The sequence below is a fragment of the Anomaloglossus baeobatrachus genome, chromosome 3, assembly GCF_048569485.1.
Source record: "Anomaloglossus baeobatrachus isolate aAnoBae1 chromosome 3, aAnoBae1.hap1, whole genome shotgun sequence".
Lineage (NCBI taxonomy): Eukaryota > Metazoa > Chordata > Amphibia > Anura > Aromobatidae > Anomaloglossus > Anomaloglossus baeobatrachus.
Genome location: NC_134355.1, coordinates 238,271,437 through 238,297,722, shown reverse-complemented (window position 1 = coordinate 238,297,722; position 26,286 = coordinate 238,271,437). Strand labels below are relative to the sequence as shown.

The following is a 26,286-nucleotide window of genomic DNA, read 5'->3' as shown; positions in this document are numbered from 1 at the left end:
AACTTTTTGGATGCCACTGAATGGCAGAATTTTTTGCTATTATTATAGCTTATTAAAAAAAGAGCAGAAAGGTGTAATGCAGTGGTACTGCAAATAGCTTTGCACCAGTGGGACACTAATGGAAGTCCAACAGCCACTTTTTGTATGCCACTAAGTTGCATCATTTTTTGCTATTATTATAGCTTATTAAAAACAGAGCAGGAGAGTGTAATGCAGTGGTACTGCAAATAGCTTTGCACCAGTGGGACACTAATGGAAGTCCAACAGCCACTTATTGTATGCCACTAAGTTGCAGCATTTTTTGCTATTATTATAGCTTTTAAAAACAGAGCAGGAGGGTGTGATGCAGAGGTGCTGTAAATAGCTTGGCACCTGTGGGGCACAAATGGAGTACAACAGCCACTTTTTGTATCCCACTAAGTTGCAGCATTTTTTGCTATTATTATAGCTTTTAAAAACAGAGCAGGAGGGTGTAATGCAGAGGTGCTTTAAATAGCTTGGCACCTGTGGGGCACAAATGGAGTACAACAGCCACTTTTTGTATGCCACTGAATGGCAACATTTTTTGCTATTATTATAGCTTATTAAAAACAGAGCAGGAGGGTGTAATGCAGTGGTACTCCAAATATCTTTGCACCAGTGGGACACTAATGGAAGTCCAACAGCCACTTTTTGTATGCCACTAAGTTGCAGCATTTTTTGCTATTATTATAGCTTTTAAAAACAGAGCAGGAGGGTGTAATGCAGAGGTGCTGTAAATAGCTTGGCACCTGTGGGGCACAAATAGAGTACAACAGCCACTTTCTGTATGCCACTGAATGGCAGCATTTTTTGCTATTATTATAGCTTATTAAAAACAGAGCAGGAGGGTGTAATGCAGTGATACTGCAAATAGATTTGCACCAGTGGGACACTAATGGAAGTCCAACAGCCACTTTTAGGATGCCACTGAATGGCAGCATTTTTTGCTATTATTATAGCTTATTAAAAACAGAGCAGGAGGGTGTAATGCAGTGGTACTGCAAATAGCTTTACACCAGTGGGACATTAATGGAAGTCCAACAGCCACTTTTTGTATGCCACTAAGTTGCAGCATTTTTTGCTATTATTATAGCTTTTAAAAACAGAGCAGGAGGGTGTAATGCAGAGGTGCTGTAAATAACTTGGCACCTGTGGGGCACAAATGGAGTACAACAGCCACTTTTTGTATGCCACTGAATGGCAGCATTTTTTGCTATTATTATAGCTTATTAAAAACAGAGCAGGAGGGTGTAATGCAGTGGTACTGCAAATAGCTTTGCACCAGTGGGACTCAAATGGAAGTCCAACAGCCACTTTTAGGATGCCACTGAATGGCAGCATTTTTTGCTATTATTATAGCTTATTAAAAACAGAGCAGGAGGGTGTAATGCAGTGGTACTCCAAATATCTTTGCACCAGTGGGACACTAATGGAAGTCCAACACCACTTTTTGTATGCCACTAAGCTGCAGCATTTTTTGCTATTATTATAGCTTATTAAAAACAGGGCAGGAGGGTGTAATGCAGTGGTACTGCAAATAGCTTTGCACCAGTGGGACACTAATGGAAGTCCAACAGCCACTTTTAGGATGCCACTGAATGGCAGCATTTTTTGCTATTATTATAGCTTATTAAAAACAGAGCAGGAGGGTGTAATGCAGTGGTACTGCAAATAGCTTTGCACCAATGGGACACTAATGGAAGTCCAACAGCCACTTTTAGGATTCCACTGAATGGCAGCATTTTTTGCTATTATTATAGCTTTTAAAAACAGAGCAGGAGGGTGTAATGCAGATGTGCTGTAAATAGCTTGGCACCTGTGGAGCACAAATGAAGTACAACAGCCACTTTTTGTATGCCACTAAGCTGCAGCATTTTTTGCTATTATTATAACTTATTCAAAACAGAGCAGGAGGGTGTAATGCAGTGGTACTGCAAATAGCTTTGCACCAGTGGGACACTAATGGAAGTCCAACAGCCACTTTATGTATGCCACTAAGATGCAGCATTTTTTGCTATTATTATAGCTTTTAAAAACAGAGCAGGAGGGTGTAATGCAGAGGTGCTGTAAATAGCTTGGCACCTGTGGGGCACAAATAGAGTACAACAGCCACTTTCTGTATGCCACTGAATGGCAGCATTTTTTGCTATTATTATAGCTTATTAAAAACAGAGCAGGAGGGTGTAATGCAGTGATACTGCAAATAGATTTGCACCAGTGGGACACTAATGGAAGTCCAACAGCCACTTTTAGGATGCCACTGAATGGCAGCATTTTTTGCTATTATTATAGCTTATTAAAAACAGAGCAGGAGGGTGTAATGCAGTGGTACTGCAAATAGCTTTACACCAGTGGGACATTAATGGAAGTCCAACAGCCACTTTTTGTATGCCACTAAGTTGCAGCATTTTTTGCTATTATTATAGCTTTTAAAAACAGAGCAGGAGGGTGTAATGCAGAGGTGCTGTAAATAACTTGGCACCTGTGGGGCACAAATGGAGTACAACAGCCACTTTTTGTATGCCACTGAATGGCAGCATTTTTTGCTATTATTATAGCTTATTAAAAACAGAGCAGGAGGGTGTAATGCAGTGGTACTGCAAATAGCTTTGCACCAGTGGGACTCAAATGGAAGTCCAACAGCCACTTTTAGGATGCCACTGAATGGCAGCATTTTTTGCTATTATTATAGCTTATTAAAAACAGAGCAGGAGGGTGTAATGCAGTGGTACTCCAAATATCTTTGCACCAGTGGGACACTAATGGAAGTCCAACACCACTTTTTGTATGCCACTAAGCTGCAGCATTTTTTGCTATTATTATAGCTTATTAAAAACAGGGCAGGAGGGTGTAATGCAGTGGTACTGCAAATAGCTTTGCACCAGTGGGACACTAATGGAAGTCCAACAGCCACTTTTAGGATGCCACTGAATGGCAGCATTTTTTGCTATTATTATAGCTTATTAAAAACAGAGCAGGAGGGTGTAATGCAGTGGTACTGCAAATAGCTTTGCACCAATGGGACACTAATGGAAGTCCAACAGCCACTTTTAGGATTCCACTGAATGGCAGCATTTTTTGCTATTATTATAGCTTTTAAAAACAGAGCAGGAGGGTGTAATGCAGATGTGCTGTAAATAGCTTGGCACCTGTGGAGCACAAATGAAGTACAACAGCCACTTTTTGTATGCCACTAAGCTGCAGCATTTTTTGCTATTATTATAACTTATTCAAAACAGAGCAGGAGGGTGTAATGCAGTGGTACTGCAAATAGCTTTGCACCAGTGGGACACTAATGGAAGTCCAACAGCCACTTTATGTATGCCACTAAGATGCAGCATTTTTTGCTATTATTATAGCTTTTAAAAACAGAGCAGGAGGGTGTAATGCAGAGGTGCTGTAAATAGCTTGGCACCTGTGGAGCACAAATGGAGTACAACAGCCACTTTTTGTATGCCACTAAGTTGCAGCATTTTTTGCTATTATTATAGCTTTTAAAAACAGAGCAGGAGGGTGTGATGCAGAGGTGCTGTAAATAGCTTGGCACCTGTGGGGCACAAATGGAGTACAACAGCCACTTTTTGTATGCCACTGAATGGCAGCATTTTTTGCTATTATTATAGCTTATTAAAAACAGAGCAGGAGGGTGTAATGCAGTGGTACTCCAAATATCTTTGCACCAGTGGGACACTAATGGAAGTCCAACAGCCACTTTTTGTATGCCACTAAGCTGCAGCATTTTTTGCTATTATTATAGCTTATTAAAAACAGGGCAGGAGGGTGTAATGCAGTGGTACTGCAAATAGCTTTGCACCAGTGGGACACTAATGGAAGTCCAACAGCCACTTTTAGGATTCCACTGAATGGCAGCATTTTTTGCTATTATTATAGCTTATTAAAAACAGAGCAGGAGGGTGTAATGCAGTGGTACTGCAAATAGCTTTGCACCAGTGGGACACTAATGGAAGTCCAACAGCCACTTATTGTATGCCACTAAGTTGCATCATTTTTTGCTATTATTATAGCTTATTAAAAACAGAGCAGGAGAGTGTAATGCAGTGGTACTGCAAATAGCTTTGCACCAGTGGGACACTAATGGAAGTCCAACAGCCACTTATTGTATGCCACTAAGTTGCAGCATTTTTTGCTATTATTATAGCTTTTAAAAACAGAGCAGGAGGGTGTGATGCAGAGGTGCTGTAAATAGCTTGGCACCTGTGGGGCACAAATGGAGTACAACAGCCACTTTTTGTATCCCACTAAGTTGCAGCATTTTTTGCTATTATTATAGCTTTTAAAAACAGAGCAGGAGGGTGTAATGCAGAGGTGCTTTAAATAGCTTGGCACCTGTGGGGCACAAATGGAGTACAACAGCCACTTTTTGTATGCCACTGAATGGCAACATTTTTTGCTATTATTATAGCTTATTAAAAACAGAGCAGGAGGGTGTAATGCAGTGGTACTCCAAATATCTTTGCACCAGTGGGACACTAATGGAAGTCCAACAGCCACTTTTTGTATGCCACTAAGTTGCAGCATTTTTTGCTATTATTATAGCTTTTAAAAACAGAGCAGGAGGGTGTAATGCAGAGGTGCTGTAAATAGCTTGGCACCTGTGGGGCACAAATAGAGTACAACAGCCACTTTCTGTATGCCACTGAATGGCAGCATTTTTTGCTATTATTATAGCTTATTAAAAACAGAGCAGGAGGGTGTAATGCAGTGATACTGCAAATAGATTTGCACCAGTGGGACACTAATGGAAGTCCAACAGCCACTTTTAGGATGCCACTGAATGGCAGCATTTTTTGCTATTATTATAGCTTATTAGAAACAGAGCAGGAGGGTGTAATGCAGTGGTACTCCAAATATCTTTGCACCAGTGGGACACTAATGGAAGTCCAACAGCCACTTTTTGTATGCCACTAAGTTGCAGCATTTTTTGCTATTATTATAGCTTATTAAAAACAGAGCAGGAGGGTGTAATGCAGTGGTACTGCAAATAGCTTTGCACCTGTGGGACACTAATGGAAGTGCAACAGCCACTTTTAGATGCCACTGAATGGCAGCATTTTTTGCTATTATTATAGCTTATTAAAAACAGAGCAGGAGGGTGTAATGCAGTTTTACTGCAAATAGCTTTACACCAGTGGGACACTAATGGATGTCCAACAGCCACTTTTAGGATGCCACTAAGTTGCAGCATTTTTTGCTATTATTATAGCTTTTAAAAACAGAGCAGGAGGGTGTAATGCAGAGGTGCTGTAAATAACTTGGCACCTGTGGGGCACAAATGGAGTACAACAGCCACTTTTTGTATGCCACTGAATGGCAGCATTTTTTGCTATTATTATAGCTTATTAAAAACAGAGCAGGAGGGTGTAATGCAGTGGTACTGCAAATAGCTTTGCACCAGTGGGACTCAAATGGAAGTCCAACAGCCACTTTTAGGATGCCACTGAATGGCAGCATTTTTTGCTATTATTATAGCTTATTAAAAACAGAGCAGGAGGGTGTAATGCAGTGGTACTCCAAATATCTTTGCACCAGTGGGACACTAATGGAAGTCCAACAGCCACTTTTTGTATGCCACTAAGCTGCAGCATTTTTTGCTATTATTATAGCTTATTAAAAACAGGGCAGGAGGGTGTAATGCAGTGGTACTGCAAATAGCTTTGCACCAGTGGGACACTAATGGAAGTCCAACAGCCACTTTTGGGATGCCACTGAATGGCAGCATTTTTTGCTATTATTATAGCTTATTAAAAACAGAGCAGGAGGGTGTAATGCAGTGGTACTGCAAATAGCTTGGCACCAATGGGACACTAATGGAAGTCCAACAGCCACTTTTAGGATTCCACTGAATGGCAGCATTTTTTGCTATTATTATAGCTTATTAGAAACAGAGCAGCAGGGTGTAATACAGTGGTACTCCAAATATCTTTGCACCAGTGGGACACTAATGGAAATCCAACAGCCACTTTTTGTATGCCACTAAGTTGCAGCATTTTTTGTGCTATTATTATAGCTTATTAAAAACAGAGCAGGAGGGTGTAATGCAGTGGTACTGCAAATAGCTTTGCACCAGTCGGACACTAATGGAAGTCCAACAGCCACTTTTTGTATGCCACTAAGTTGCAGCATTTTTTGCTATTATTATAGCTTTTAAAAACAAAGCAGGAGGGTGTAATGCAGAGGTGCTGTAAATAGCTTGGCACCTGTGGAGCACAAATGAAGTACAACAGCCACTTTTTGTATGCCACTAAGTTGCAGCATTTTTTGCTATTATTATAGCTTTTAAAAACAGAGCAGGAGGGTGTGATGCAGAGGTGCTGTAAATAGCTTGGCACCTGTGGGGCACAAATGGAGTACAACAGCCACTTTTTGTATGCCACTGAATGGCAGCATTTTTTGCTATTATTATAGCTTATTAAAAACAGAGCAGGAGGGTGTAATGCAGTGGTACTGCAAGTAGCTTTGCACCAGTGGGACACTAATGGAAGTCCAACAGCAACTTTTTGGATGCCACTGAATGGCAGCATTTTTTGCTATTATTATAGCTTATTAAAAACAGAGCAGAAGGGTGTAATGCAGTGGTACTGCAAATAGCTTTGCACCAGTGGGACACTAATGGAAGTCCAACAGACACTTTTTGTATGCCACTAAGTTTCAGCATTTTTTGCTATTATAGCTTATTAAAAACAGAGCAGGAGGGTGTAATGCAGTGGTACTGCAAATAGCTTTGCACCAGTGGGACACTAATGGAAGTCCAACAGCCACTTTTTGTATGCCACTAAGTTGCAGCATTTTTTGCTATTATTATAGCTTTTAAAAACAGAGCAGGGGGGTGTAATGTAGGGGTGCTGTAAATAGCTTGGCACCTGTGGGGCACAAATGGAGTACAACAGCCACTTTTTGTATGCCACTAAGTTGCAGCATTTTTTGCTATTATTATAGCTTTTAAAAACAGAGCAGGAGGGTGTAATGCAGAGGTGCTGTAAATAGCTTGGCACCTGTGGGGCACAAATGGAAGTCCAACAGCCACTTTTAGGATGCCACTGAATGGCAGCATTTTTTGCTATTATTATAGCTTATTAAAAACAGAGCAGGAGGGTGTAATGCAGTGGTACTGCAAATAGCTTTGCACCAGTGGGACACTAATGGAAGTCCAACAGCCACTTTTAAGATGCCACTGAATGGCAGCATTTTTTGCTATTATTATAGCTTATTAAAAACAGAGCAGGAGGGTGTAATGCAGTGGTACTGCAAATAGCTTTGCACCAGTGGGACACTAATGGAAGTCCAACAGCCACTTTTAGAATGCCACTGAATGGCAGCATTTTTTGCTATTATTATAGCTTATTAAAAACAGAGCAGGAGGGTGTAATGCAGTGGTACTGCAAATAGCTTTGCACCAGTGGGACACTAATGGAAGTCCAACAGCCACTTTTTGTATGCCTTTAAGCTGGAGCATTTTTTGCTATTATTATAGCTTATTAAAAACAGAGCAGGAAGGTGTAATGCAGTGGTACTGGAAATAGCTTTGCACCAGTTTGACACTAATGGAAGTCCAACAGCCACTTTTTGTATGCCACTGAATGGCAGGATTTTTTGCTATTATTATAGCTTATTAAAAACAGAGCAGGAGGGTGTAATGCAGTGGTACTGCAAATAGCTTTGCACCAGTGGGACACTAATGGAAGTCCAACAGCCACTTTTAGGATGCCACTAAGTTTACTCAGTGTTTGCTAGTATAATGGCTTAGTAACAATGAGTTTGAGTGTGCAATGCAGAGGTGCTGCACATAGATTTGCACCAGTGGGACACTAATGGAAGTCCAACAGCCACTTTTAGGATGCCACTAAGTTTACTCAGTGTTTGCTAGTATAATGGCTTTGTAACAATGAGCTTGAGTGTGCAAAGGGCAGGAGGGTACAGTGGCAGGGTTGTGGGTCTGGGTAGAGGAAAGAAAGCCTGCCTTTCTATCCCTCCTAATGGGGAGATGCAGCGAGGAAATCCCTGACCTTAGCTACACAGACGCTGTCATCTTGTGTAGCTGTTAAAATCTGTTTTCATGGACCTGACTGTCACCTATGGCTCTGACCCTGCTGGTATTAGCCCTTAAAAGGACTAATAGAAACTTCTATCCCTATTCTGCATAGCGCTGTGTATAGAGCGTACACAGCAGTATCGGAGACAGGAGCTACGCCAGCGGTGACTGACACCCAGACGCAGAAGGTTGATAATGGCGTGCTGGAGGAAAATGTCCGTTTTTATAATGCAGGGACATGTGACATGGACATCCTATCACACATGCCGTTGCTTCTCTGGCTAAAAGTCCACTTAGCTGTGTGTTTGTCTGGGATTGGCTGACATGCTGGCCCACCCCACTACACGCACGCGCTTAGGGAAGGAAGAGAAGGAAAAAAAAAAAAATGGCGATCGCCATTATCCATACAGCAGTGATCTGAATGCGCTGTTCCCGCACACTATTCACTGAAATTTCATAATAGTGTGAGTCACAGAGTGACTTACACTATTACAGCGGAAAGCCAGCTAGTAATTATTAGCTTGTCTTTTTGCTGTTAGAACCGTTCTCGAACGTATCTAGAACTATCGAGCTTTAGCAAAAAGTTCGAGTTCTAGTTCGATCTAGAACAGCCCCCAAAATCACTCGAGCCGCGAACTGCAGAACCTCGAACTGCGAACCGCGCTCAACTCTAGTCCAGGACGACCAACTCTAGTGGCTGATGAGTGATGATTGGGCGTAGAGGGGCCTTCTGGCTAGCCTCATCCCTTCTTCTCAGTGCACAGGGACCACATTGTCGGCACGGCCTCCACGGACTCCCGCATCCCACTCCAATAGAACTGCTCTCTCAACCGCATCTTTAGCTTCTTCCACCCAAAGTGCCCGGCACCGTCATGGTAAGCCCGGATAACTGTGGGCACACTAGCCTGAGGAACCACCAGCTGACGGACCTTCTCATGGATCTTCGGGTTGATCAATTCCCGATACAGTTTCCCCTGGTCCAGATGCAGCCGGGCTCGTTCTTTCCACAGGCGTTGGGCCCCAGGCGGAGCAGCAGGATCCAGTCTAGTGGAACCTTGTTCAATCATGGTCTTGACCACTTGGACGGCAGGCGCTTGGTCTTGGGCTTCTTGCCATCCCTGACTGGGCAGCGAGTCCAGGTTCGCCTGTTGCTGCTTGACATGCAACTGCTTGACTGGTGGCCGGTGAAATGCAGGCAACTCGATTTCTTAGAGATCATCGCCTTTCGGCCCTTCATCCGATAGGTGGGGCATCCGGGATAGCGTGTCCGCGTTGGTGTTCTTGCAGCCGGCTCGGAACTTGATCGTGAAGTCATAATTAGACAGCCTGGCCACCCACCACTGCTCCAACGCGCCCAGCTTGGCCGTGTCCAGATGGGTTAACGGATTATTGTCCTTATAGGCGGTGAACTTAGCGGCTGCGAGGTAATGGCGGAATCGCTCAGTAATGGCCCACACCAGGACTAGGAACTCAAGCTTGAACGAGCTGTAATTCTCAGGGTTCCTCTCCGTGGGCCGGAGTTTTCTGCTGGCATAGGCGATCACTTTCTCCCTTCCGTTCTGGACCTGGGACAGGACTGCTCCCAAGCCTACATTACTGGCATCGGTGTAGAGGATGAATGGGAGATTATAGTCGGGGTACGCCAGGATTTCTTTCCTGGTCAAGGCCTTCTTCAGCTGGTGAAAGGACTCTTCGTGCTTCTCTTCCCATGCCAACGGGATTCCAGAGGGCCTGCCACCCTTGGTCTGTCCCACGAGGAGGTCTTGCATGGGGGCGGCCATCTTCGTGTATCCCTTAATGAAACGACGATAGTAGCCCACCAGGCCCAGGAACTGTCTCACTTCCCTCACCGTGGTCGGCCTCGGCCAGTCCTGAATGGCAGTGATCTTCTCGGGATCTGGGGCGACGCCTTCCGCGCCCACCACGTGTCTGAGGTACTGTACCCTGGGCTTCAGTAGATGGCACTTAGAGGGCTTCAATTTCATCCCATATTTGGCTAGGGACGCGAACACTTCAGCCAGATGTTCCAGATGGGCCTCATACGTCTGGGAATACACGATCACATCGTCCAGGTACAGTAGGACCGTTTCGAAGTTGAGATGTCCCAGACAGCACTCCATTAGCCGTTGGAAGGTTCCAGGGGCATTGCACAGCCCGAACGGCATGCTGTTAAACTCAAAGAGTCCCATGGGAGTGGCGAATGCCGTCTTCTCACGGTCTTCTGGCGCGACCGCTACCTGCCAGTACCCGCTAGTGAGGTCGAGGGTAGAGAAGAAGTTAGCAGTTCTCAGTGCAGCTAGTGACTCTTCGATACGGGGGAGAGGATAGGCATCTTTATGCGTGATCTGATTGATCTTCCGGTAATCCACACACATTCTCATGGTGCCGTCCTTCTTTACCAGCACCAGTGGGGCTGCCCAGGTACTACAACTATCCCGAATGACCCCCGCCTCTGTTAGGGCCAGGTGGACGGGCAGACCCAGGAGGTGGATCCACTGGGCTGAACACCTCACCGAGGGCAAGGTGTCCGGTAGCCGGAGCACTAGCAGGACAGTCCATTTAGAGGAGTGGAGTAAAGAAGTCCCTGGGACCACGGGGTCTCTGATGGTAGTCCGGGTGACGGAGCTCAGGTTCGGAGGCCGAGATGTCGTCAGGCAGAGTCCGGAACCAATGGAGCGAGAAGACGGGTCACCACAGGGATCGGAGATGGCAGGAACTGATGGGATGGCAGGCCGTCACCGTTAGGGGTTCGGGTATCGTCAGGACCGGATGGCGAGGCAGGAGCGGCTCTACGAGATAGATAGGTGAGTATATCACAGACACAAGGAGACCTGACTCCTAGCTTAGAAAACACGAAGAACAGGCCCCGCCCACTTGGAAAGGATCCCCCTATATACCCAGTACCTGATCCTTCAATATCCTGTTGGAGGACACTGGCCCTTTAAGAAAGGGTCAATGACCACGCGCGCGCCCTAATGCGCATGCGCGAGGCCCGGGTGCCAGAAGCCAGGGCAGGGAGCGGTGAACAGGAGGCAGGGGAGCCGGCCTGGAGCAGAGCTGCCGACGGGCGCCGGGAGCGGGGACCGAGCCGCCTGGGGACCGCAGGTGATGGGGGCTGGAGGCTGTGGAGCGGGGGACGCCTGACAGAGGAGCCGGGGAGCGAGGCAGGGAAGCCGGGGAGCGTGGCAGGTGAGCCGGGGAGCGAGGCAGGGGAGCCGGGAAGCAAGGCAGAGGACCCGGGGAGCGTGACAGCCTCCTTCATGTTCCTCAACATGTCTTTAGCGCATTGATAGTGTGTTGGTGGAATGGGCCTATACCTCTCTTTGATGGGGGGGTGTAGGCCTGTAGGGATGTGGTGTTGAATCCCCTTAATCCTCCCGAAATCTAATGGGTGCTTGCTGAAAACCTGTTCATATTCTTGCACTACCCGGTATACCCCCTCTTTGTGATGCGTGGGTGTGGTTTCAGTACCTACGTGTAGTTCCTGGCACCACTCCTCTAACTGTTCAGGGGGTGTATGGTTACTGGCAGGGGATGCTGAGGTAGGAGGCACAGCTTCGTGATTGGTGTAAGGGTCTAAGGTGAGCAGCTTGGCGAGGGTAGCGTAACGGGGGAGCCTGACTTCCTCTTCTCCACAATTCAGCACTCTTACAGGCACTTTCCCCTTTTTAACGTCAACCACCCCTCTGGCCGCCATCACCGTGGGCCAGTGTTCAGAAGGTGTGGGTTCCACCATCGCCGGGTAGTCGCGCCCCTGGGGGCCTACTGCTGCCCTGCACCAGATCATCATTTCACTTTGGGGTGGCACTACTAAGGGGGCCACATCCATCACCCTCACTCCACCAATCTCTCCGCCAGTCGAGCTCACTTGCTGTCGATACAGAAGGGCCCGGATTTCACGCTGCACAGCCCTCTGTCGGCCCCCTCCTGCTGTGGCGGCCAACTGCTGCAACAGATTCAGCACCTCACTCATACAATGCTCCATCACGTTGGTCCCCAAGATTACTTTCGGGGTGTGATCACTGGGTTCATTCATTTCCACAATCATCCCTTGATTCTTTAACTCCACACGTCCCACAGTCAGGGTCACTTGTTTGTATCTCACCTGGGTTAGCGGGAGTCCATTGGCTGCGATAAGGGTCAGGCTATCATCAGAGGGGGCAAGTTCGTCAGTGCCCCAATACTGCTGGTACAGTGTATATGGTATAGTGGTTACCTGTGATCCTGTGTCCAAGAGGGCCATGAGCGGGATGCCATCCACCGCCAGGGGGATGATGGGGCGAGCTCCGACGTACCGGTCTCGCCAATCGGGGGGGCCGTTGGTGTCTACTCCTGAGGATTGGCCCTTGGCCCCAGGGGTTGCTCGTTTAACGGGCACCGCCAAGAGTAGTGGCCAGGCTTGCTGCACCTGTAACAGATAGGAGGCCCATACCGTGAGTCATTGGTCCTTTTCCGCTGCATCCAGGGGACGTCATCCGGGCTGTCGGCGAGCTGGATCCCTCCTGGGGGCTTGATTCTCGTCGGAAGCTAGAGTGCGGCGAGGATCTTGGCTAGGTCTCCATCCTTGCGGTGGACCTGGGCTGCTAGTTCCTCCATCATCCCGACGGGCGCTGCCGGGGCCGGAGGTGCCACCGTGATAGGAGCGGTTTCAGCCGGCCATGAAGCCGCTTCAGGAGCATCTGGCGTTGGGGCCTGCAGGACCTTGAAGGCCCACTCTTTCAGCACGGCAAAGTCCAGATTGGGGTGTTCTAGGGCCCACAGCTGCAGCTGCTTGCAGTCTTCCGCGGACCCCAGCCCTTGCAGGAATTGTTCTACTAGCATCTTATTGCTGTCCGCATCATTAATAGTGTCCACCCGCTTCAGCGTACGGAGGGCTGTTTGCAGGCGCAGGGAATAGTCTCTTACATTGTCCGCAGGCCGTTGTCGGCACTGATAAAACTGCATCCTCAGCTCCGCTTCTGTGCGGGTCTCAAAAGCGATTTGTAGTTTCTCAAAAATGGTAGTCACCGAGGCCCGGTCTGCGTCGGTCCAGGTCTCCGCCTCCTGCTCAGCTGCACCGGTTAGCTGCCCTAGCACTACCGCTGCCCGTTGCCTATCAGCCAAGGGATATAAATCGATGACCGAGCTAATCTTTTTCCGGAACACCTGCAGAGCATCAGGCTTCCCATCGTACTGCGGTAGCGAGGTAGCACCGGGCACATAGGGCAGGGAGAACGGCATCAACTGGGCGACCGCTGTGCCCGCGGCCCCCCCCGCTCCTGCGGCCAGAGCAGGGGTTATCCCGTCTCCAACTACGGGTGCGGCGGCAGCTGCAACCGCCACCCCTCCAACAGCTCCGTCGGGCGCAGACATCTTTTTCCCGTCCCCCCTTGGTTCTCTTCAGCACTTCCGTTTGTTGGGGGCGGTGCTTCGCTTTCGCGCCTTCCCTGCGGGAAGACGCTCGAGCGGGAGATTTTCAAGCCAAGATGGCGGCGCTTCAAAATTTTCGGCCGGACACTGCCGGCAGAGATCACAAGGCGCACTTCTACTGGTAAGTAGATGGGTTCAATCCTGTTCGTGATGCCAAGTTTTCGCAGGCGGGGAGGGTGCCGCCGCCACGCGCTTGCTAACACTCGGGTCCGGCGCTGCTGCGGCTGCTGCTGCTCGGTGGCTCGAGTGGTGGGCCGGATCCGGGGACTCGAGCGGCGCTCCTCGCCCGTGAGTGAAAGGGGGTGGTTGGTTTGGGGGATTTAGTCCGTGACGCCACCCACGGGTTGTGGTGAAGATGGGTACCACTGCTGCTGGTGACGGGGATCCCGGGAGCGATGGTAGGGAGCAGCTGAGATGTTGTTTTCCCCCTCCGTGGGTAGGGGTCTGTGGTCCTGGGGCCTGGTGGTGTGACGGGGAGGCAGGGTTGGTGGGGTGCAGGGTTGCAGGGACAGCGCGGCGCGGTGCCGGATGGCACGGGTATACTCACTCAGTAAGAGATGCACAAAGTCCTCGGTAAACCAAACGGCTGGATGGATGGGTCCCGCAGCCGGCTGCAGTGTCTCTCCCCGGACAGGTGATGGCGGCTGTCTTTCCCTGCACCTTTGTGTACTTGTTGGACTACGATGGATCCCCAATGGTAGTCTGCTCCCCGGTGTATGGATGCCGTAGGAGCCCGTTTGCCCGCAGGCGCTGGCCCTTGGGTCTCTAGCCTTAGGTGGTAGCTGTATACCCTCACGGTGTGGGCAGTTGCCTTCTATCGGATCTACCAACATCTGCCAACCTTGTTGTCAGTGCCTGGGCCACAAACCCAGACACCCTTCACTTGACTCCTCTTACTTTCACCTCCAAACTCTAACTGTCAGCTTTTCCCGCCTACAGGCCTGTGAACTCCTCGGTGGGTGGGGCCAACTGCTTGGCTCCGCCCCACCTGGTGTGGACATCAGACCCTGGAGGGAGCCAACAAGGGTTTTGTGTTTGGCTAATGTTACTGTCTAGTGGGGGTGGGGTTCTGTGAGTGTTACCTGTGACGACCTGGCTAGTCCAGGGCGCCACATCTTCAGCCCTTAAAAGGACTAATTTGGATTCTGCAGCAGGAACACTATCTCATAGAACGAACTGCACTGCCCCCATACCTGTTTCTATGCCTAAAGCGGGCTTTACACGCTACAATATATCTTACGAGATGTCGGCGGGATCACGTCGTAAGTGACGCACATCCGGCGTGACGTAGTTGCGTGTGACACCTACGTGCGACCCTGATTGTTCGCAAAAACACGGCGAGAAAATCAGTGAGAGTGGAGTGCGATAAAACATCACATTCCACTCGGACCAATATTAGCCTGTGTGTCAGCGCACATAAGCGATTATTTTCTCAGCCCTAATCGGACCGAGAAAACAATCGCAGCATGCTGCGATTGTAATGCGAGACTCTTTTCTCTCACACCCATTCAAGTGAATGGGGCGAGAGAAAAATTCCACTGCACTCGCGGTACACCGGTGTACCACGCATGCTGAGCGAGAATCGCAATAGCTGGCAACGGAGGAGAGAGGGAGAGAAATCCATCCCTCCCCTCCTCCGTGCTGGTCCACGCCTCCGCAGCGCCGGCCGCCCCCCGCAGCTGAGGTCCACTCTCCCAGTCGGACCTCAGTCGCATCGATACTAGCATGACACTCGGCTCCTGCTGTGCTGCAAGCGCGAGACGAGTGTCATACGAGCATCGCACTAGTGCCCCGTGTGGCCTCGGCCTTATATTTTTCAGGTATAGTTTTTTCAGCTGACACCTATACACACTTGTAGAATGTGCAGGTCAGTCTTTTGAAATATTTGCAGTGAGTTTTTTTCTGACTGAGCACTTCGCCCTATAAACCAGGCTGTGTTCACAATCCTTATACCAGGAGTCCTAGCTGCCCAGACATGGAGGTTAGTCCAGATAGTGGTATTTCAAGTTAGATTTTTAGTCTAGCTGCCCAGACAAGGATGTTTTTAACCTAGATAGTGGCATTTTAGTTAGGGACCCGGAATATTGAGATTTACCTTGCCGTTTGGTTTCCGGGCTTACATGCATTGGCCAATTCATAAACTAAAAATCTCATTTTTTCATATAGCAGTAATGCAGTACCAGAGTTCCCTTATACATTGATGGCATTTAGTGTGCGGCTGTATCCATTTTGTATTTGCTAGGTTTTTTCAGCTGGCACCTATACACACTTGTAGGATGTGCAGGTCAGTCTTTTGAAATATTATACAGTCACTGACAGGTAATGCTAAATAGCTTCAGCCCTTAAAAGGACTAGTACTAGTTGGCTGGAAAAGTGCTGTACCGCACACAGTACAGTCTAGCTACACCGGCAGCTCAGGAATTAATGAGTGCACACAAAATGGCGGCTGCCTTATATAGCCCATATGACGCTGTGCGGCTAAGCCAATCACAGTAACACCACAACAAAGATGGCTGCAGCGTTACTGTGAGGGCAAGCAACGTCAGATGTGTTCATTGGCTTTAAAATGACGCCAAGAAGTCCAGAAACGAAAATGAAAGTACCGGAGCGAATACCATATTAGCCGTCGGATAGCGAATACATCGGATACCCTATTAGCCGTCGGATACCGAATAGTGGCGAATACATTCGCTCATCCCTATTTATTAACACTAATGTAGATTGGGGCAAACACACACACAGAAGGGTATTTCTCATATAAAATGTGCATGGTTAAATTACATAACTAAAATTTCAGAAATTAAATAGCACTGAATTACACTAAATTTTTCTTTTATTTTTTTACAAATTTCCCCCTATTAAAAAAAATACATTTAAATATATTGGTTATATTTTGGTTACACTGTACTACAATAAAGATCCATCTGTCCTCACAAAAAAGTAATATTTGTCTACAGAAAGAAGAAGTCAACATGAAAAGATATCCATAAGAGTGAATATAAATAATATCAAATTACATACAAAATATTATTGTTATTAAATAATGTCACAGGGAAACCTGTATGGAAACCCATGGGAAACTTTGCAAACCACAGTAGCAAATGAAAAACTGGAGGAAAAGTGGAAACTATTGCAAAATCACTTGAAGATTTATTAATTGATGAAAAGAGTGACAAAATACATAATACATATGTCAACAATGGTGTTACAAAGGCAACAGACCATTGGCACAACAGTACGCATAAGGTCCAGTCACACTAAGAAACTTACCAGCGATCCCAACAACGATAGGGATCGCTGGTAAGTTGCTAGGAGGTTGCTGGTGAGATGTCACACTGCGACGCTCCAGCGATCCCACCAGCAACCTGACCTGGCAGGGATCGTTGGAGCGTCGCTACACGAGTTGCTGGTGAGCTCACCAGCAACCAGTGACCAGCCCCCAGCGCCGCGTGGAAGATGCTGCGCTTGGTAACTAAGGTAAATATTGGGTAACCAACCCGATATTTACCTTGGTTACCAGCGCACGGAGCTACACGTGCAGAGAGCAGGGAGCAGCGCACACTGAGCGCTGGCTCTGTGAAGCCCCGCCGGTGGTGTGTCGGTGTCGGTGCGTTACCTTCAGGGACTCCACGTTGCTGGATCTCCGTCACTGGTAGGAAATCTTCTGTTTTGATCGTGACGCCACTCTCAGTATTGCGGTCAGTGGGGACCGCCACTGCAGGTTAGGGGACGCCTGGGGCTGATGGTGTGTGCAGTTAGTTGGAATAGCCTCCTGAGAGTGAGGCAAGCCCCAGGGCCCGGTGTAAGTTTGTAGTACCACAAGGCGCAGAATAACTCCACACAGGCAGAATTGTCTTTCAAGGGCTTTACTCACATTTGATGGCAGGGTGAGTAGCCCGGGCGTAGCTGAGATGAACCAGATGGGAACCAGGTATCCTTCAGGCTGACTTTATGAGGGTGACTACTGACTCGCCTTCCTTAGCCCTTGGTGGTTTGGGGTGACCCCGACTTTTAGTCCCTATGGGGGTCGCCCAGGGAAGATGCTGCAGCCTCTCTCCCCCTTTTGTTTGCCGTTTGCTTGTTCCCCGGACCAGGCCACTCCAGCTTCTTGCCTCCTGTGACCTATGGGCCCTCACTGTGGTTACGTGGCTGCGGCTTTTGTGGTGTTGTGGTGTGGGCTTTGAGAGCCCCACACCGGCAGGTTTAGCAGAAGAAAGCTGGATCTATCTTCGCTTCGGGATCTGCCGCCCGGTTGGGCCTGGTGCTCTCTAGCAGTCTCCTTACTTCCCACTCCGTTGCACTCCCTAGCTGAAGCTGGCTTTCAGGTAGCACTCCTAGTTGACCGTTCTCCCCCGTCTGTAGCCACTGCGCGGACGCTGTCAGATTGCACAGCTCCAGGGATCTGCTCCTCACTTGAGCTCCCTGGACTCTACACTGAACTGGCTCACTGCTCCTCCTCTCCTGTTCTTGCCTACGCCACCTAGCAACCAGACTCTCCACCACACCCCTTGAGAGGAGATGGAGGCTCTACCCCCTCCACTATTCCAGTGAAGGTGAAGGCTTGCCCCCTCCTGGGATCCCCAGGGGTCCTCTCATGGGTACATGTGTGAGACCTGATCACTATGCGCCTGTGTTCCACACCCCTGTCAGCCTTCTGGATTACCTGTGTTGTACTGTCCCCAGCATGGGTGCAGTACTCAGTGGTGCCTGACCAGGTCAGGGGCGCCACATTCCCCCTTAGTTATCACCAGCACGTCCTCGGGCTGCAAGACAACATTTTAAAATGCATAAAACATTAAAACATGTAAAACATTTTTAAAACCACCAGGTATCAGACATCACCACCCTCCACCCACAAGTCCGTTAACCCACCCAAAACCCTCTCAGGAGGCAGGTCACCGGTCCTGTTGGTAACCAGGTCTGGGCCATCCGTTTCCCCAGACCTTTCCTCCAATCTTCCTCTCCCGTTGGCCGCGACTTCAGCCACTTCTGGCAGGATGTAGAGGCGGCTTTCATGGGCTGGTGGTTTCAGGGTATACCTGGCCTGGTGGATCCGCGCCGTCAGCCTCTTCTGGCAGGATGTAGAGGCGGCCTCCACAGTTGGTGCTGACCAGGTACCCTCTTTGTGGTGGTGAGCCAAGGCCCCATAAACAGGCGTGCTCTCTGGTCGCAAGTGAGCCAAGGCCCTATATACGGACGGGCCCCTCCTGGTTGCAGACGAGCCAAGCCCCTAAACAGGCTGGCCCTGGTGGTGGTGCCACTGGTGTAACTATTTACACTGCGAGAGTTTGTGGCTATAGCAAGTTCATAGCCTTAAAGTTTATTTCTCACAATAGTTTTTGTGGGCACATGCTTAAACAATAACGTTGCAAACTTTTCAACTTGTCAAACTGGTCAAACTTTCGGTACTTCTTTCTTTACTTTACTCCTCTTTACCAGGGCTTTGGCCTATTGGGCTACGGCACCTGCTGCTTTCTTGCTCCTTGTCATCCTCTGAGGTAGTTTCATCTGTAGGCTCTTTGTCTTTCCTTTCTTGATCTTCATCTGTTTCCTTTTCTCTGTCTTGTCTTTCTTCTTTGGGACATGGTGCTACGTCTAAGGCATAGTAGCCCCTTTCTCCTTGATGCAAGGTGAACTGTACTACGTTTCCAATTTTCAAATTTCTGCCTGAATGTCCTCTGGGCAGGTGGGCTTGAACATCTCTCCGATTCACAAATATGCCCTCTTTTATTCCTCTTGCTACAATAAAGCCGTGTCCGCTTTTCAAATTGAAGTCCTCTACAACTCCTCTGTAAAGGGGTCCTCTGACCTGGACTCTAGACCTTCTCAGTAATCTTTTCTCCTGCAGGTCTCTGGCTGTGACTTCTCTCTGCTCTGGAGACTGTGGTGTTGGAGGATACTTTGCTCTGCTGCGCCGTGTCTTGCGGGCTGGGTTCATGCCTGCGGGCTCCCAGGTGAGGTCTTTGGGCTGATCTTCGTCTGCAGACGGTGTCAAATCCTCTTCATCCCAGTGGGAATAGGGCAACATCTCCGGTTCTGAGTATAGATCCACTGCTGGTGGCTCCGGAGTCAGCTCCTCAGCTTCCTGGCCTCCTCTCCCCCTTAGTTCTTCGCTGCACTCTGGTTGTGGCAGTGCTGGGGATGGGCTTTCTTCAGCTGGTCTGGGCGGTGGACTCTCTGGCGCGGCTGCAGGGGTTGCCGGAATCTCCTTGGGGGTATGCGGAGGGAGCAGATACCGATCCACCATCTCTTGCGGGAACTGGGCCTCTAGGTCAGCCTTCAGCTTCCAGTATTCGGGGTCCTCTCCTATCAGGGTCTTCCTAGCAGGGACCTCTCTGGACTGGGGAGCGGTGTCTGCTCTGGCCTTGCAGGCCGGGGAAAATAGTGATGCAATCTCTTGGCGGGCCGCGCCCTGTATGGCGGCGGCCTGGTCTTGGCGGGCCGCGCCTGGCATGGCGGCGGCCTGGTCTTGGCGGGCCGCGCCTGGCATGGCGGCGGCCTGGTCTTGGCGGGCCGCGCCCTGGCTGGCGGCGGCCTGGTCTTGGCGGGCCGCGCCCGGCATGGCGGCGGCCTGGATCAGTGTCGCTGTTGCAGGGGGCTCTGTGCAGGCTGGGCTGGACGTCGCTGCAGCGATCGGAGCTTGGCGGGCCGCACCCGGCGGGGCTGCGGCCTGGTTCAGCATCTCACTTGCGGCGCGGACGAGTGTCGCTGCTGCGGTGGGGTCTTGGCGGACTGGGCTCAGCAGGGTGGCAGCCTGGGTCAGTGTCACACCTGCGGCACGGATCAGTATCGCAGTGGTAGTCGGACCTTTGCGGGCCAGGCGGGGCATGGCTGCGGCGGCCTGGATTTGGCGGGCCGCATCTAGCGTGGCTGCGGCCTGGTTCGGTGGCGCCGCGCCGGGCGCCTCTTCCGGGACCGCGGGCGTGGCAGCAGGGGTCGGGGCACTTGTGCTGGCCGGGGCATCACTCGACTCACCCATCTGTGGCAGCATCGGGGTCTGCGTCGTCGCCGCTCGGTCTGACATGCGTCGCGCGGCTCCCTCCTCGTAGGTCCGCACCGCCGCAGCCATCTCCAGGAGCTCCGTGCGTTCTTCCCTAAGCTGTCGCACAATCCCGGCCTCCAGCCGGTCGCAGAAGATGGCAAGCTCCCGGCACCACCAGGCAGCAGTGCCTGGTTCTGGGTATCCGCGTCTGGACTCCATTTTCTCTAACAAGCTGCTGGCTTCTCTTCTGCTCCGCCGTCTCTGGACGCTTCCGCTTTCTTCATCAGCGAGGTCAGGACTCTGCAGAGGATCTCTGGGTAGCCACACCTCTTCGTGGGCGGTAACTTCTCCCAGCGCGGGCTGCTGTTGTTTTTCAGCGCGCTTTTCATGGTGGCAATATGGCGGCGCTTCCAATTTTCCAAGCGGACCGCCCAGGCACATGGTCACCTGTCTGGACAGGTCTAGTCCTTATCCTGTTCGTGACGCCAGATGTGAAGCCCCGCCGGTGGTGTGTCGGTGTCGGTGCGTTACCTTCAGGGACTCCACGTTGCTGGATCTCCGTCACTGGTAGGAAATCTTCTGTTTTGACCGTGACGCCACTCTCAGTATTGCGGTCAGTGGGGACCGCCACTGCAGGTTAGGGGACGCCTGGGGCTGATGGTGTGTGCAGTTAGTTGGAATAGCCTCCTGAGAGTGAGGCAAGCCCCAGGGCCCGGTGTAAGTTTGTAGTACCACAAGGCGCAGAATAACTCCACACAGGCAGAATTGTCTTTCAAGGGCTTTACTCACATTTGATGGCAGGGTGAGTAGCCCGGGCGTAGCTGAGATGAACCAGATGGGAACCAGGTATCCTTCAGGCTGACTTTATGAGGGTGACTACTGACTCGCCTTCCTTAGCCCTTGGTGGTTTGGGGTGACCCCGACTTTTAGTCCCTATGGGGGTCGCCCAGGGAAGATGCTGCAGCCTCTCTCCCCCTTTTGTTTGCCGTTTGCTTGTTCCCCGGACTGGCTCACTGCTCCTCCTCTCCTGTTCTTGCCTACGCCACCTAGCAACCAGACTCTCCACCACACCCCTTGAGAGGAGATGGAGGCTCTACCCCCTCCACTATTCCAGTGAAGGTGAAGGCTTGCCCCCTCCTGGGATCCCCAGGGGTCCTCTCATGGGTACATGTGTGAGACCTGATCACTATGCGCCTGTGTTCCACACCCCTGTCAGCCTTCTGGATTACCTGTGTTGTACTGTCCCCAGCATGGGTGCAGTACTCAGTGGTGCCTGACCAGGTCAGGGGCGCCACAGCTCCCTGCTCTCCTAGTTACAGCACACATCGGGTTAATTACCCGATGTGTGCTGCAGCTACATGTGCACAGAGCAGGAGCCGGCACTGACAGTGAGAGCGGCGGAGGCTGGTAACAAAGGTAAATATCGGGTAACCAAGGACAGGGCTTCTTGGTTACCCGATGTTTACTGTGGTTACCAGCCTCCGCAGAAGCCGGCTCCTGCTGCCTGCACATTTAGTTGTTGCTGTCTCGCTGTCACACACAGCGATCTGTGCTTCACAGCAGGACAGCAACAACTAAAAAATGGCCCAGGACATTCAGCAACAACCAACGACCTCGCAGCAGGGGCCAGGTTGTTGCTGGATGTCACACACAGCAACATTGCTAGCAACGTCACAAAAGTTGTTCGTTAGCAGCGATGTTGCTAGCGATGTTGCTTAGTGTGACGGGGCCTATAGACATAAGTTTACAGGCAGCCAAAGGGCAATTACATGTCATATAGATAAAGTACAGAGCAGCCAAAGGCAAAATGTAAACAGACAGAGACATACATAACATAGCTCAACTGGATTACATACCGAAAAGTAACCATAGTACAAAATGATTTTAGAAGATAAATTGCCAATAGTCTGAGATAAAAAGGGCCTGGGGTCCACCTTACAAAGGTTATGCGTGTTTCACATATTGAGGGTATAAAGTTTCATCAAACCAGGGAGAAGTAAAGCTTCTTCTGTTTGAGGACCTTTAGCTGCCTGTAATTTTATGTCTATGTACTGTTGTGCCAATGGTCTGTCACCTTTTTAACACCTTTTTTGACATATTTATTATCTATTTTGTCTCTCTTTTCGTCAATTAAAGCTGGGTTTACACACTGAAACTTTCTAGCGATGCATGCTGCACAGCGGGAAACAAAGGACCTAGGAATGGTCCTGAACGATTTGTAGCGATTACAACTTCACAGCAGGGGCCGGGTCGCTGATAGGTTTCACACACTGCAATGCCGCTGGGGAGGTTGCTGTAACGTCACAAAACCGGTGACGTTACAGCGATGTCGTTTGCGATGTTGCAGTGTGTAAACCCAGCTTAATACATTTTCAAGTGATTTTAGAAAGTAGAAGTAGTAGACAATCCCTTTGAAAAGTGTCATTCTTCTGTCTTGAAAGAGTTAAATTACCTGTATATCTTTAACATACTGTTCTGTAGCCTTAGTATTTAAAGCATGGGTTAAGTTCTTTCTAATATTTTCCTCCAAGGCATTCACTTTCATCAATGTTTTTAGTACTTCACTTCTCTTTGCCACAAATACCTCTGTCTCTCTTGCAAGACACTGTTCACTGTTTGATTCTGAATTACTTGCATGTAACCAAGGCACTATATGAAACAAAACAAACAGAAAATACAAATTAAAAGGTTTACTCACTTCACTCAATTACTGGTCATTGATCAGCTGCAGCATTAATATTCCATCCAAGTTAGAAGAAGAAATATTTTCATCTGGCTCGGATGGAACCTCAAGGCTGCAGCTGATCAGTGGATGCCAAGTGATGTACACTACAGGGAATAGAAGCAAAAAGACATAGGGCACTAGAGCTGAGTGCTGTCCAGTAAGTGAGTATCTGTTTGTTTTTTAAATTTTTACATCATCCTAAGCCACATTTTAGCATACAAATAATGTATAAAAAAAGAATATATATCATGTTTAGATTATTGCTAGCATAAAAAATTTTCAAGAAAGCATGTGTGTCGCCTAGGGATAAGGGGTACTCAGATCCAGGCCAAGGGGTCACTTTTGTAGGTGTACGGTGGCGTGACCCGGTCTGTGATCCCAGGCTCCACAATAAGAGGGGGATTAAGTAGGGGAAATTGTCCGTGACGCCACCCGTGGGTTGCGGTGATGAGATGGTGGCACCGCCGCTGCCTCTGGGGACCGTGCCCGGGACTGGTGGTGTGGGGCAGCAAGGTGGAATTGACTCGCCCACCCCAGGGCTATGGGACACCCGGTGCCGGGCCGGACTAGTCCGGGGGTCGTCAGTGGTGGCTGGGCCCGACTCCGTACCCTGGTGGGGTCAATTAATATGGCTTCAGTGGGGGTGATTGTTAAAGTTTATAATTTTCATGACGCCACCTGTGGTTTGCGGCTATTAAGCCGCCGCCGCTGTATGAGGCCTCCGGGGTGATGGAACGGCAGCAATGGTGGTACTGCTCCCCACAGGTGGAGCGGTGCCCCGGGGCAACAGTTGGTGCTTGTAAGTGTCTATGGTGATATTGGTGTGAATGATACGGTGCAGGGCCGACAGGCAGTGAAAGAAACAGTCACAAACAGTAGTCTCTTTACCTTCTCCTCTTTTACTTTGAGAACAGTCCAGTCCTGGGAGACCGTTACAGGTGGTCGAGGGCTCCGGCCGGCCTGGAAGTAACTGAGGTATCTTTTTGGCCAGATGAGTATGAGGCCTACTCCTGTTCTTTCTTTGCTGTTACAGAACCCTGCACTATGGATTAGCAATGGCCCTCTTGCTGCTGGGACCGATGATACGTCCCTCTCCCTGTGTGGTAGGCTGCGCAGGCCCTCTCTGGTGCTTCTCTGCTGGAGTACACACCGGGCCCTGGTGATGCAGCTGTACCTTCAGGTTGTTTATGGGCCAGGTGCTTGCAGCTCTCCTGCCCTTCGGATTCAGCTACCAGAGAATATTTTAGGCCCTGGTGGCCACGGACTCCGATGTCCAAGTCTACTTCTTTGCCTCTCTGCAGCTCTGGCCTCCCTGGACTGAGCTAACCAGCTCCAGCCCCAGTTCACCAGACTGCACACTCTGCATCTGCTCTCTCTGCTCTCTCCTCACAGACTGAACACTAACTCCTCCCTCAGGTCAGACTTGAGGAATGCTCCCTGGAACTCCAGGTTCAGAGCTCCCCCTGCTGGCCTGAGGGAGAAACTGCGTTGGATGTTGAACTTACTGGCCAATAGACCTCCCAATTACCTCCAGGCTCAGCATTAACCCTTTGAAGGGGCAATGCTGTTGTGGCGACCAGGTCCTGGGGCGCCACACTCCCCCTTAGTTAAACTCAGTACTCCTGGACTGAAGAAACAAAAAAAACATAACATGTCAGAACATTTCATCCCATTATGGGAGGCACATTACTTAAACGTTACAACTTAAATACAACTTAAATAACAACTATAAGAGTCTAGTGTGGCCTCCCTGTGTCCATTACACTGCTCCATGGGGGACCCGCCGCGATAAAACCCCCAACGTAGGCTCTGGGCGTGCGTCAGAGCATCGATGACCCCACTCTATGCACGCCGGACGGGTTTTTCTTCAGGGGTGTTGAGCACACTGGTGCTAACTATGTACAATTAAAGTGTTGGCCACCCATAGTCCAGTGGCCCAATTGTCCATTTACTTAATCATTTAAATAAAAAGCATTTTATACACAACAATACAGACATTTTAAATAACTATATACATTCTAATAGGTACTTTTTCTTATTACTCTCTATACCTTGGAGGGGGCTGTCCCCGAGTGCTGCGTTGGGACCTGCGTAGCTCTGGTGTTTGTCCCTGACTACTTGGTGTATGCACTACCTCAGTGCTACTGGTAGACCTAACCCTGATAGGTATGCGTGATGGTTGCCTACGTGGTCTGAGATTCTCCAAGGGTACGACAGGTTCACCACTGGCAGGGGGTTGATTCTCCTGGTCCACTGCTGGCGTGTCATCTTGTGCTGGGACGGACAGTTCCTTAGGTGGATTTGGAACCTCTTCTGTTTCTGGCTCGACCAATTGCGGGAACGTCAAGACTGGTACCACTATAGCATTATTTATTCGGGTCCAAGTTTTGGGGAATTTTCCAAGTATTGTTTGGATCATCTCTTCCTCTTTTTCTTGAATTTGGGGACTTTCTTGTACTTCCTCTACTTCCTTTTGGATTTTGCACCGTTCAGGGCACGCTTTCAGGCGGTCTCTAGAAACTGCTTGATAGGTCTTGCCTTCATCTTTGCTTATGAGACATACTTTACTATTGTCAAAGTTGGAGGGAATAATGGTGTAGGGTTCATTCTCCCACTGATCATCTAATTTATGCGCTCTCCGCTTTTTCTTGAGGACCTGTTCTCCAGGTGCTAAGGGAGTTGCTGGGGCTGTTTGATTGTAGTTCTTTTCTTGTCTCATTCTTGCTTGGGACAGACTCTTTTCTACGCATTCCTGAACTTTGCGGTACTGCTGTTGTCGCTCTGTATCCCAATCCTCTATCTCTTGGACCGCTTCAGGTGACACAGTTTCCAACTCAAAGTCTACAGGTAACTTGCCAGGTCTTGCTCGCATCAGGTAAGCAGGGCTGCAGTTGGTCGAGTTTACTGGGATATTATTGTACAAGTCCACTAGATCTGGTAACTTCTCTGGCCATTGGTTTCTTTCTTCCAGAGGTAGAGTCTTGAGCATATCAATTACCACATGGTTCATCTTCTCGCATAATCCATTGGTTTGAGGGTGGTACGGTGTTGTTCTTATTTTCTAACAGCCGTACATGTTACAGAACTCTTGGAACACTT

General features: G+C 49.5%; 1 protein-coding gene across 1 annotated transcript in view; it reads right to left on the bottom strand.

The window, feature by feature from the left end:
• The window catches only part of C3H6orf118 (chromosome 3 C6orf118 homolog), a 582,436-nt gene that overhangs the window by 199,693 nt on the left and 356,457 nt on the right, over positions 1 to 26,286 (bottom strand). The window contains exon 6 of the mRNA XM_075339774.1: positions 22,915 to 23,111. Coding sequence (XP_075195889.1) covers positions 22,915 to 23,111 — 197 coding nt within the window. The remainder of the gene's footprint in view (positions 1 to 22,914; positions 23,112 to 26,286) is intronic.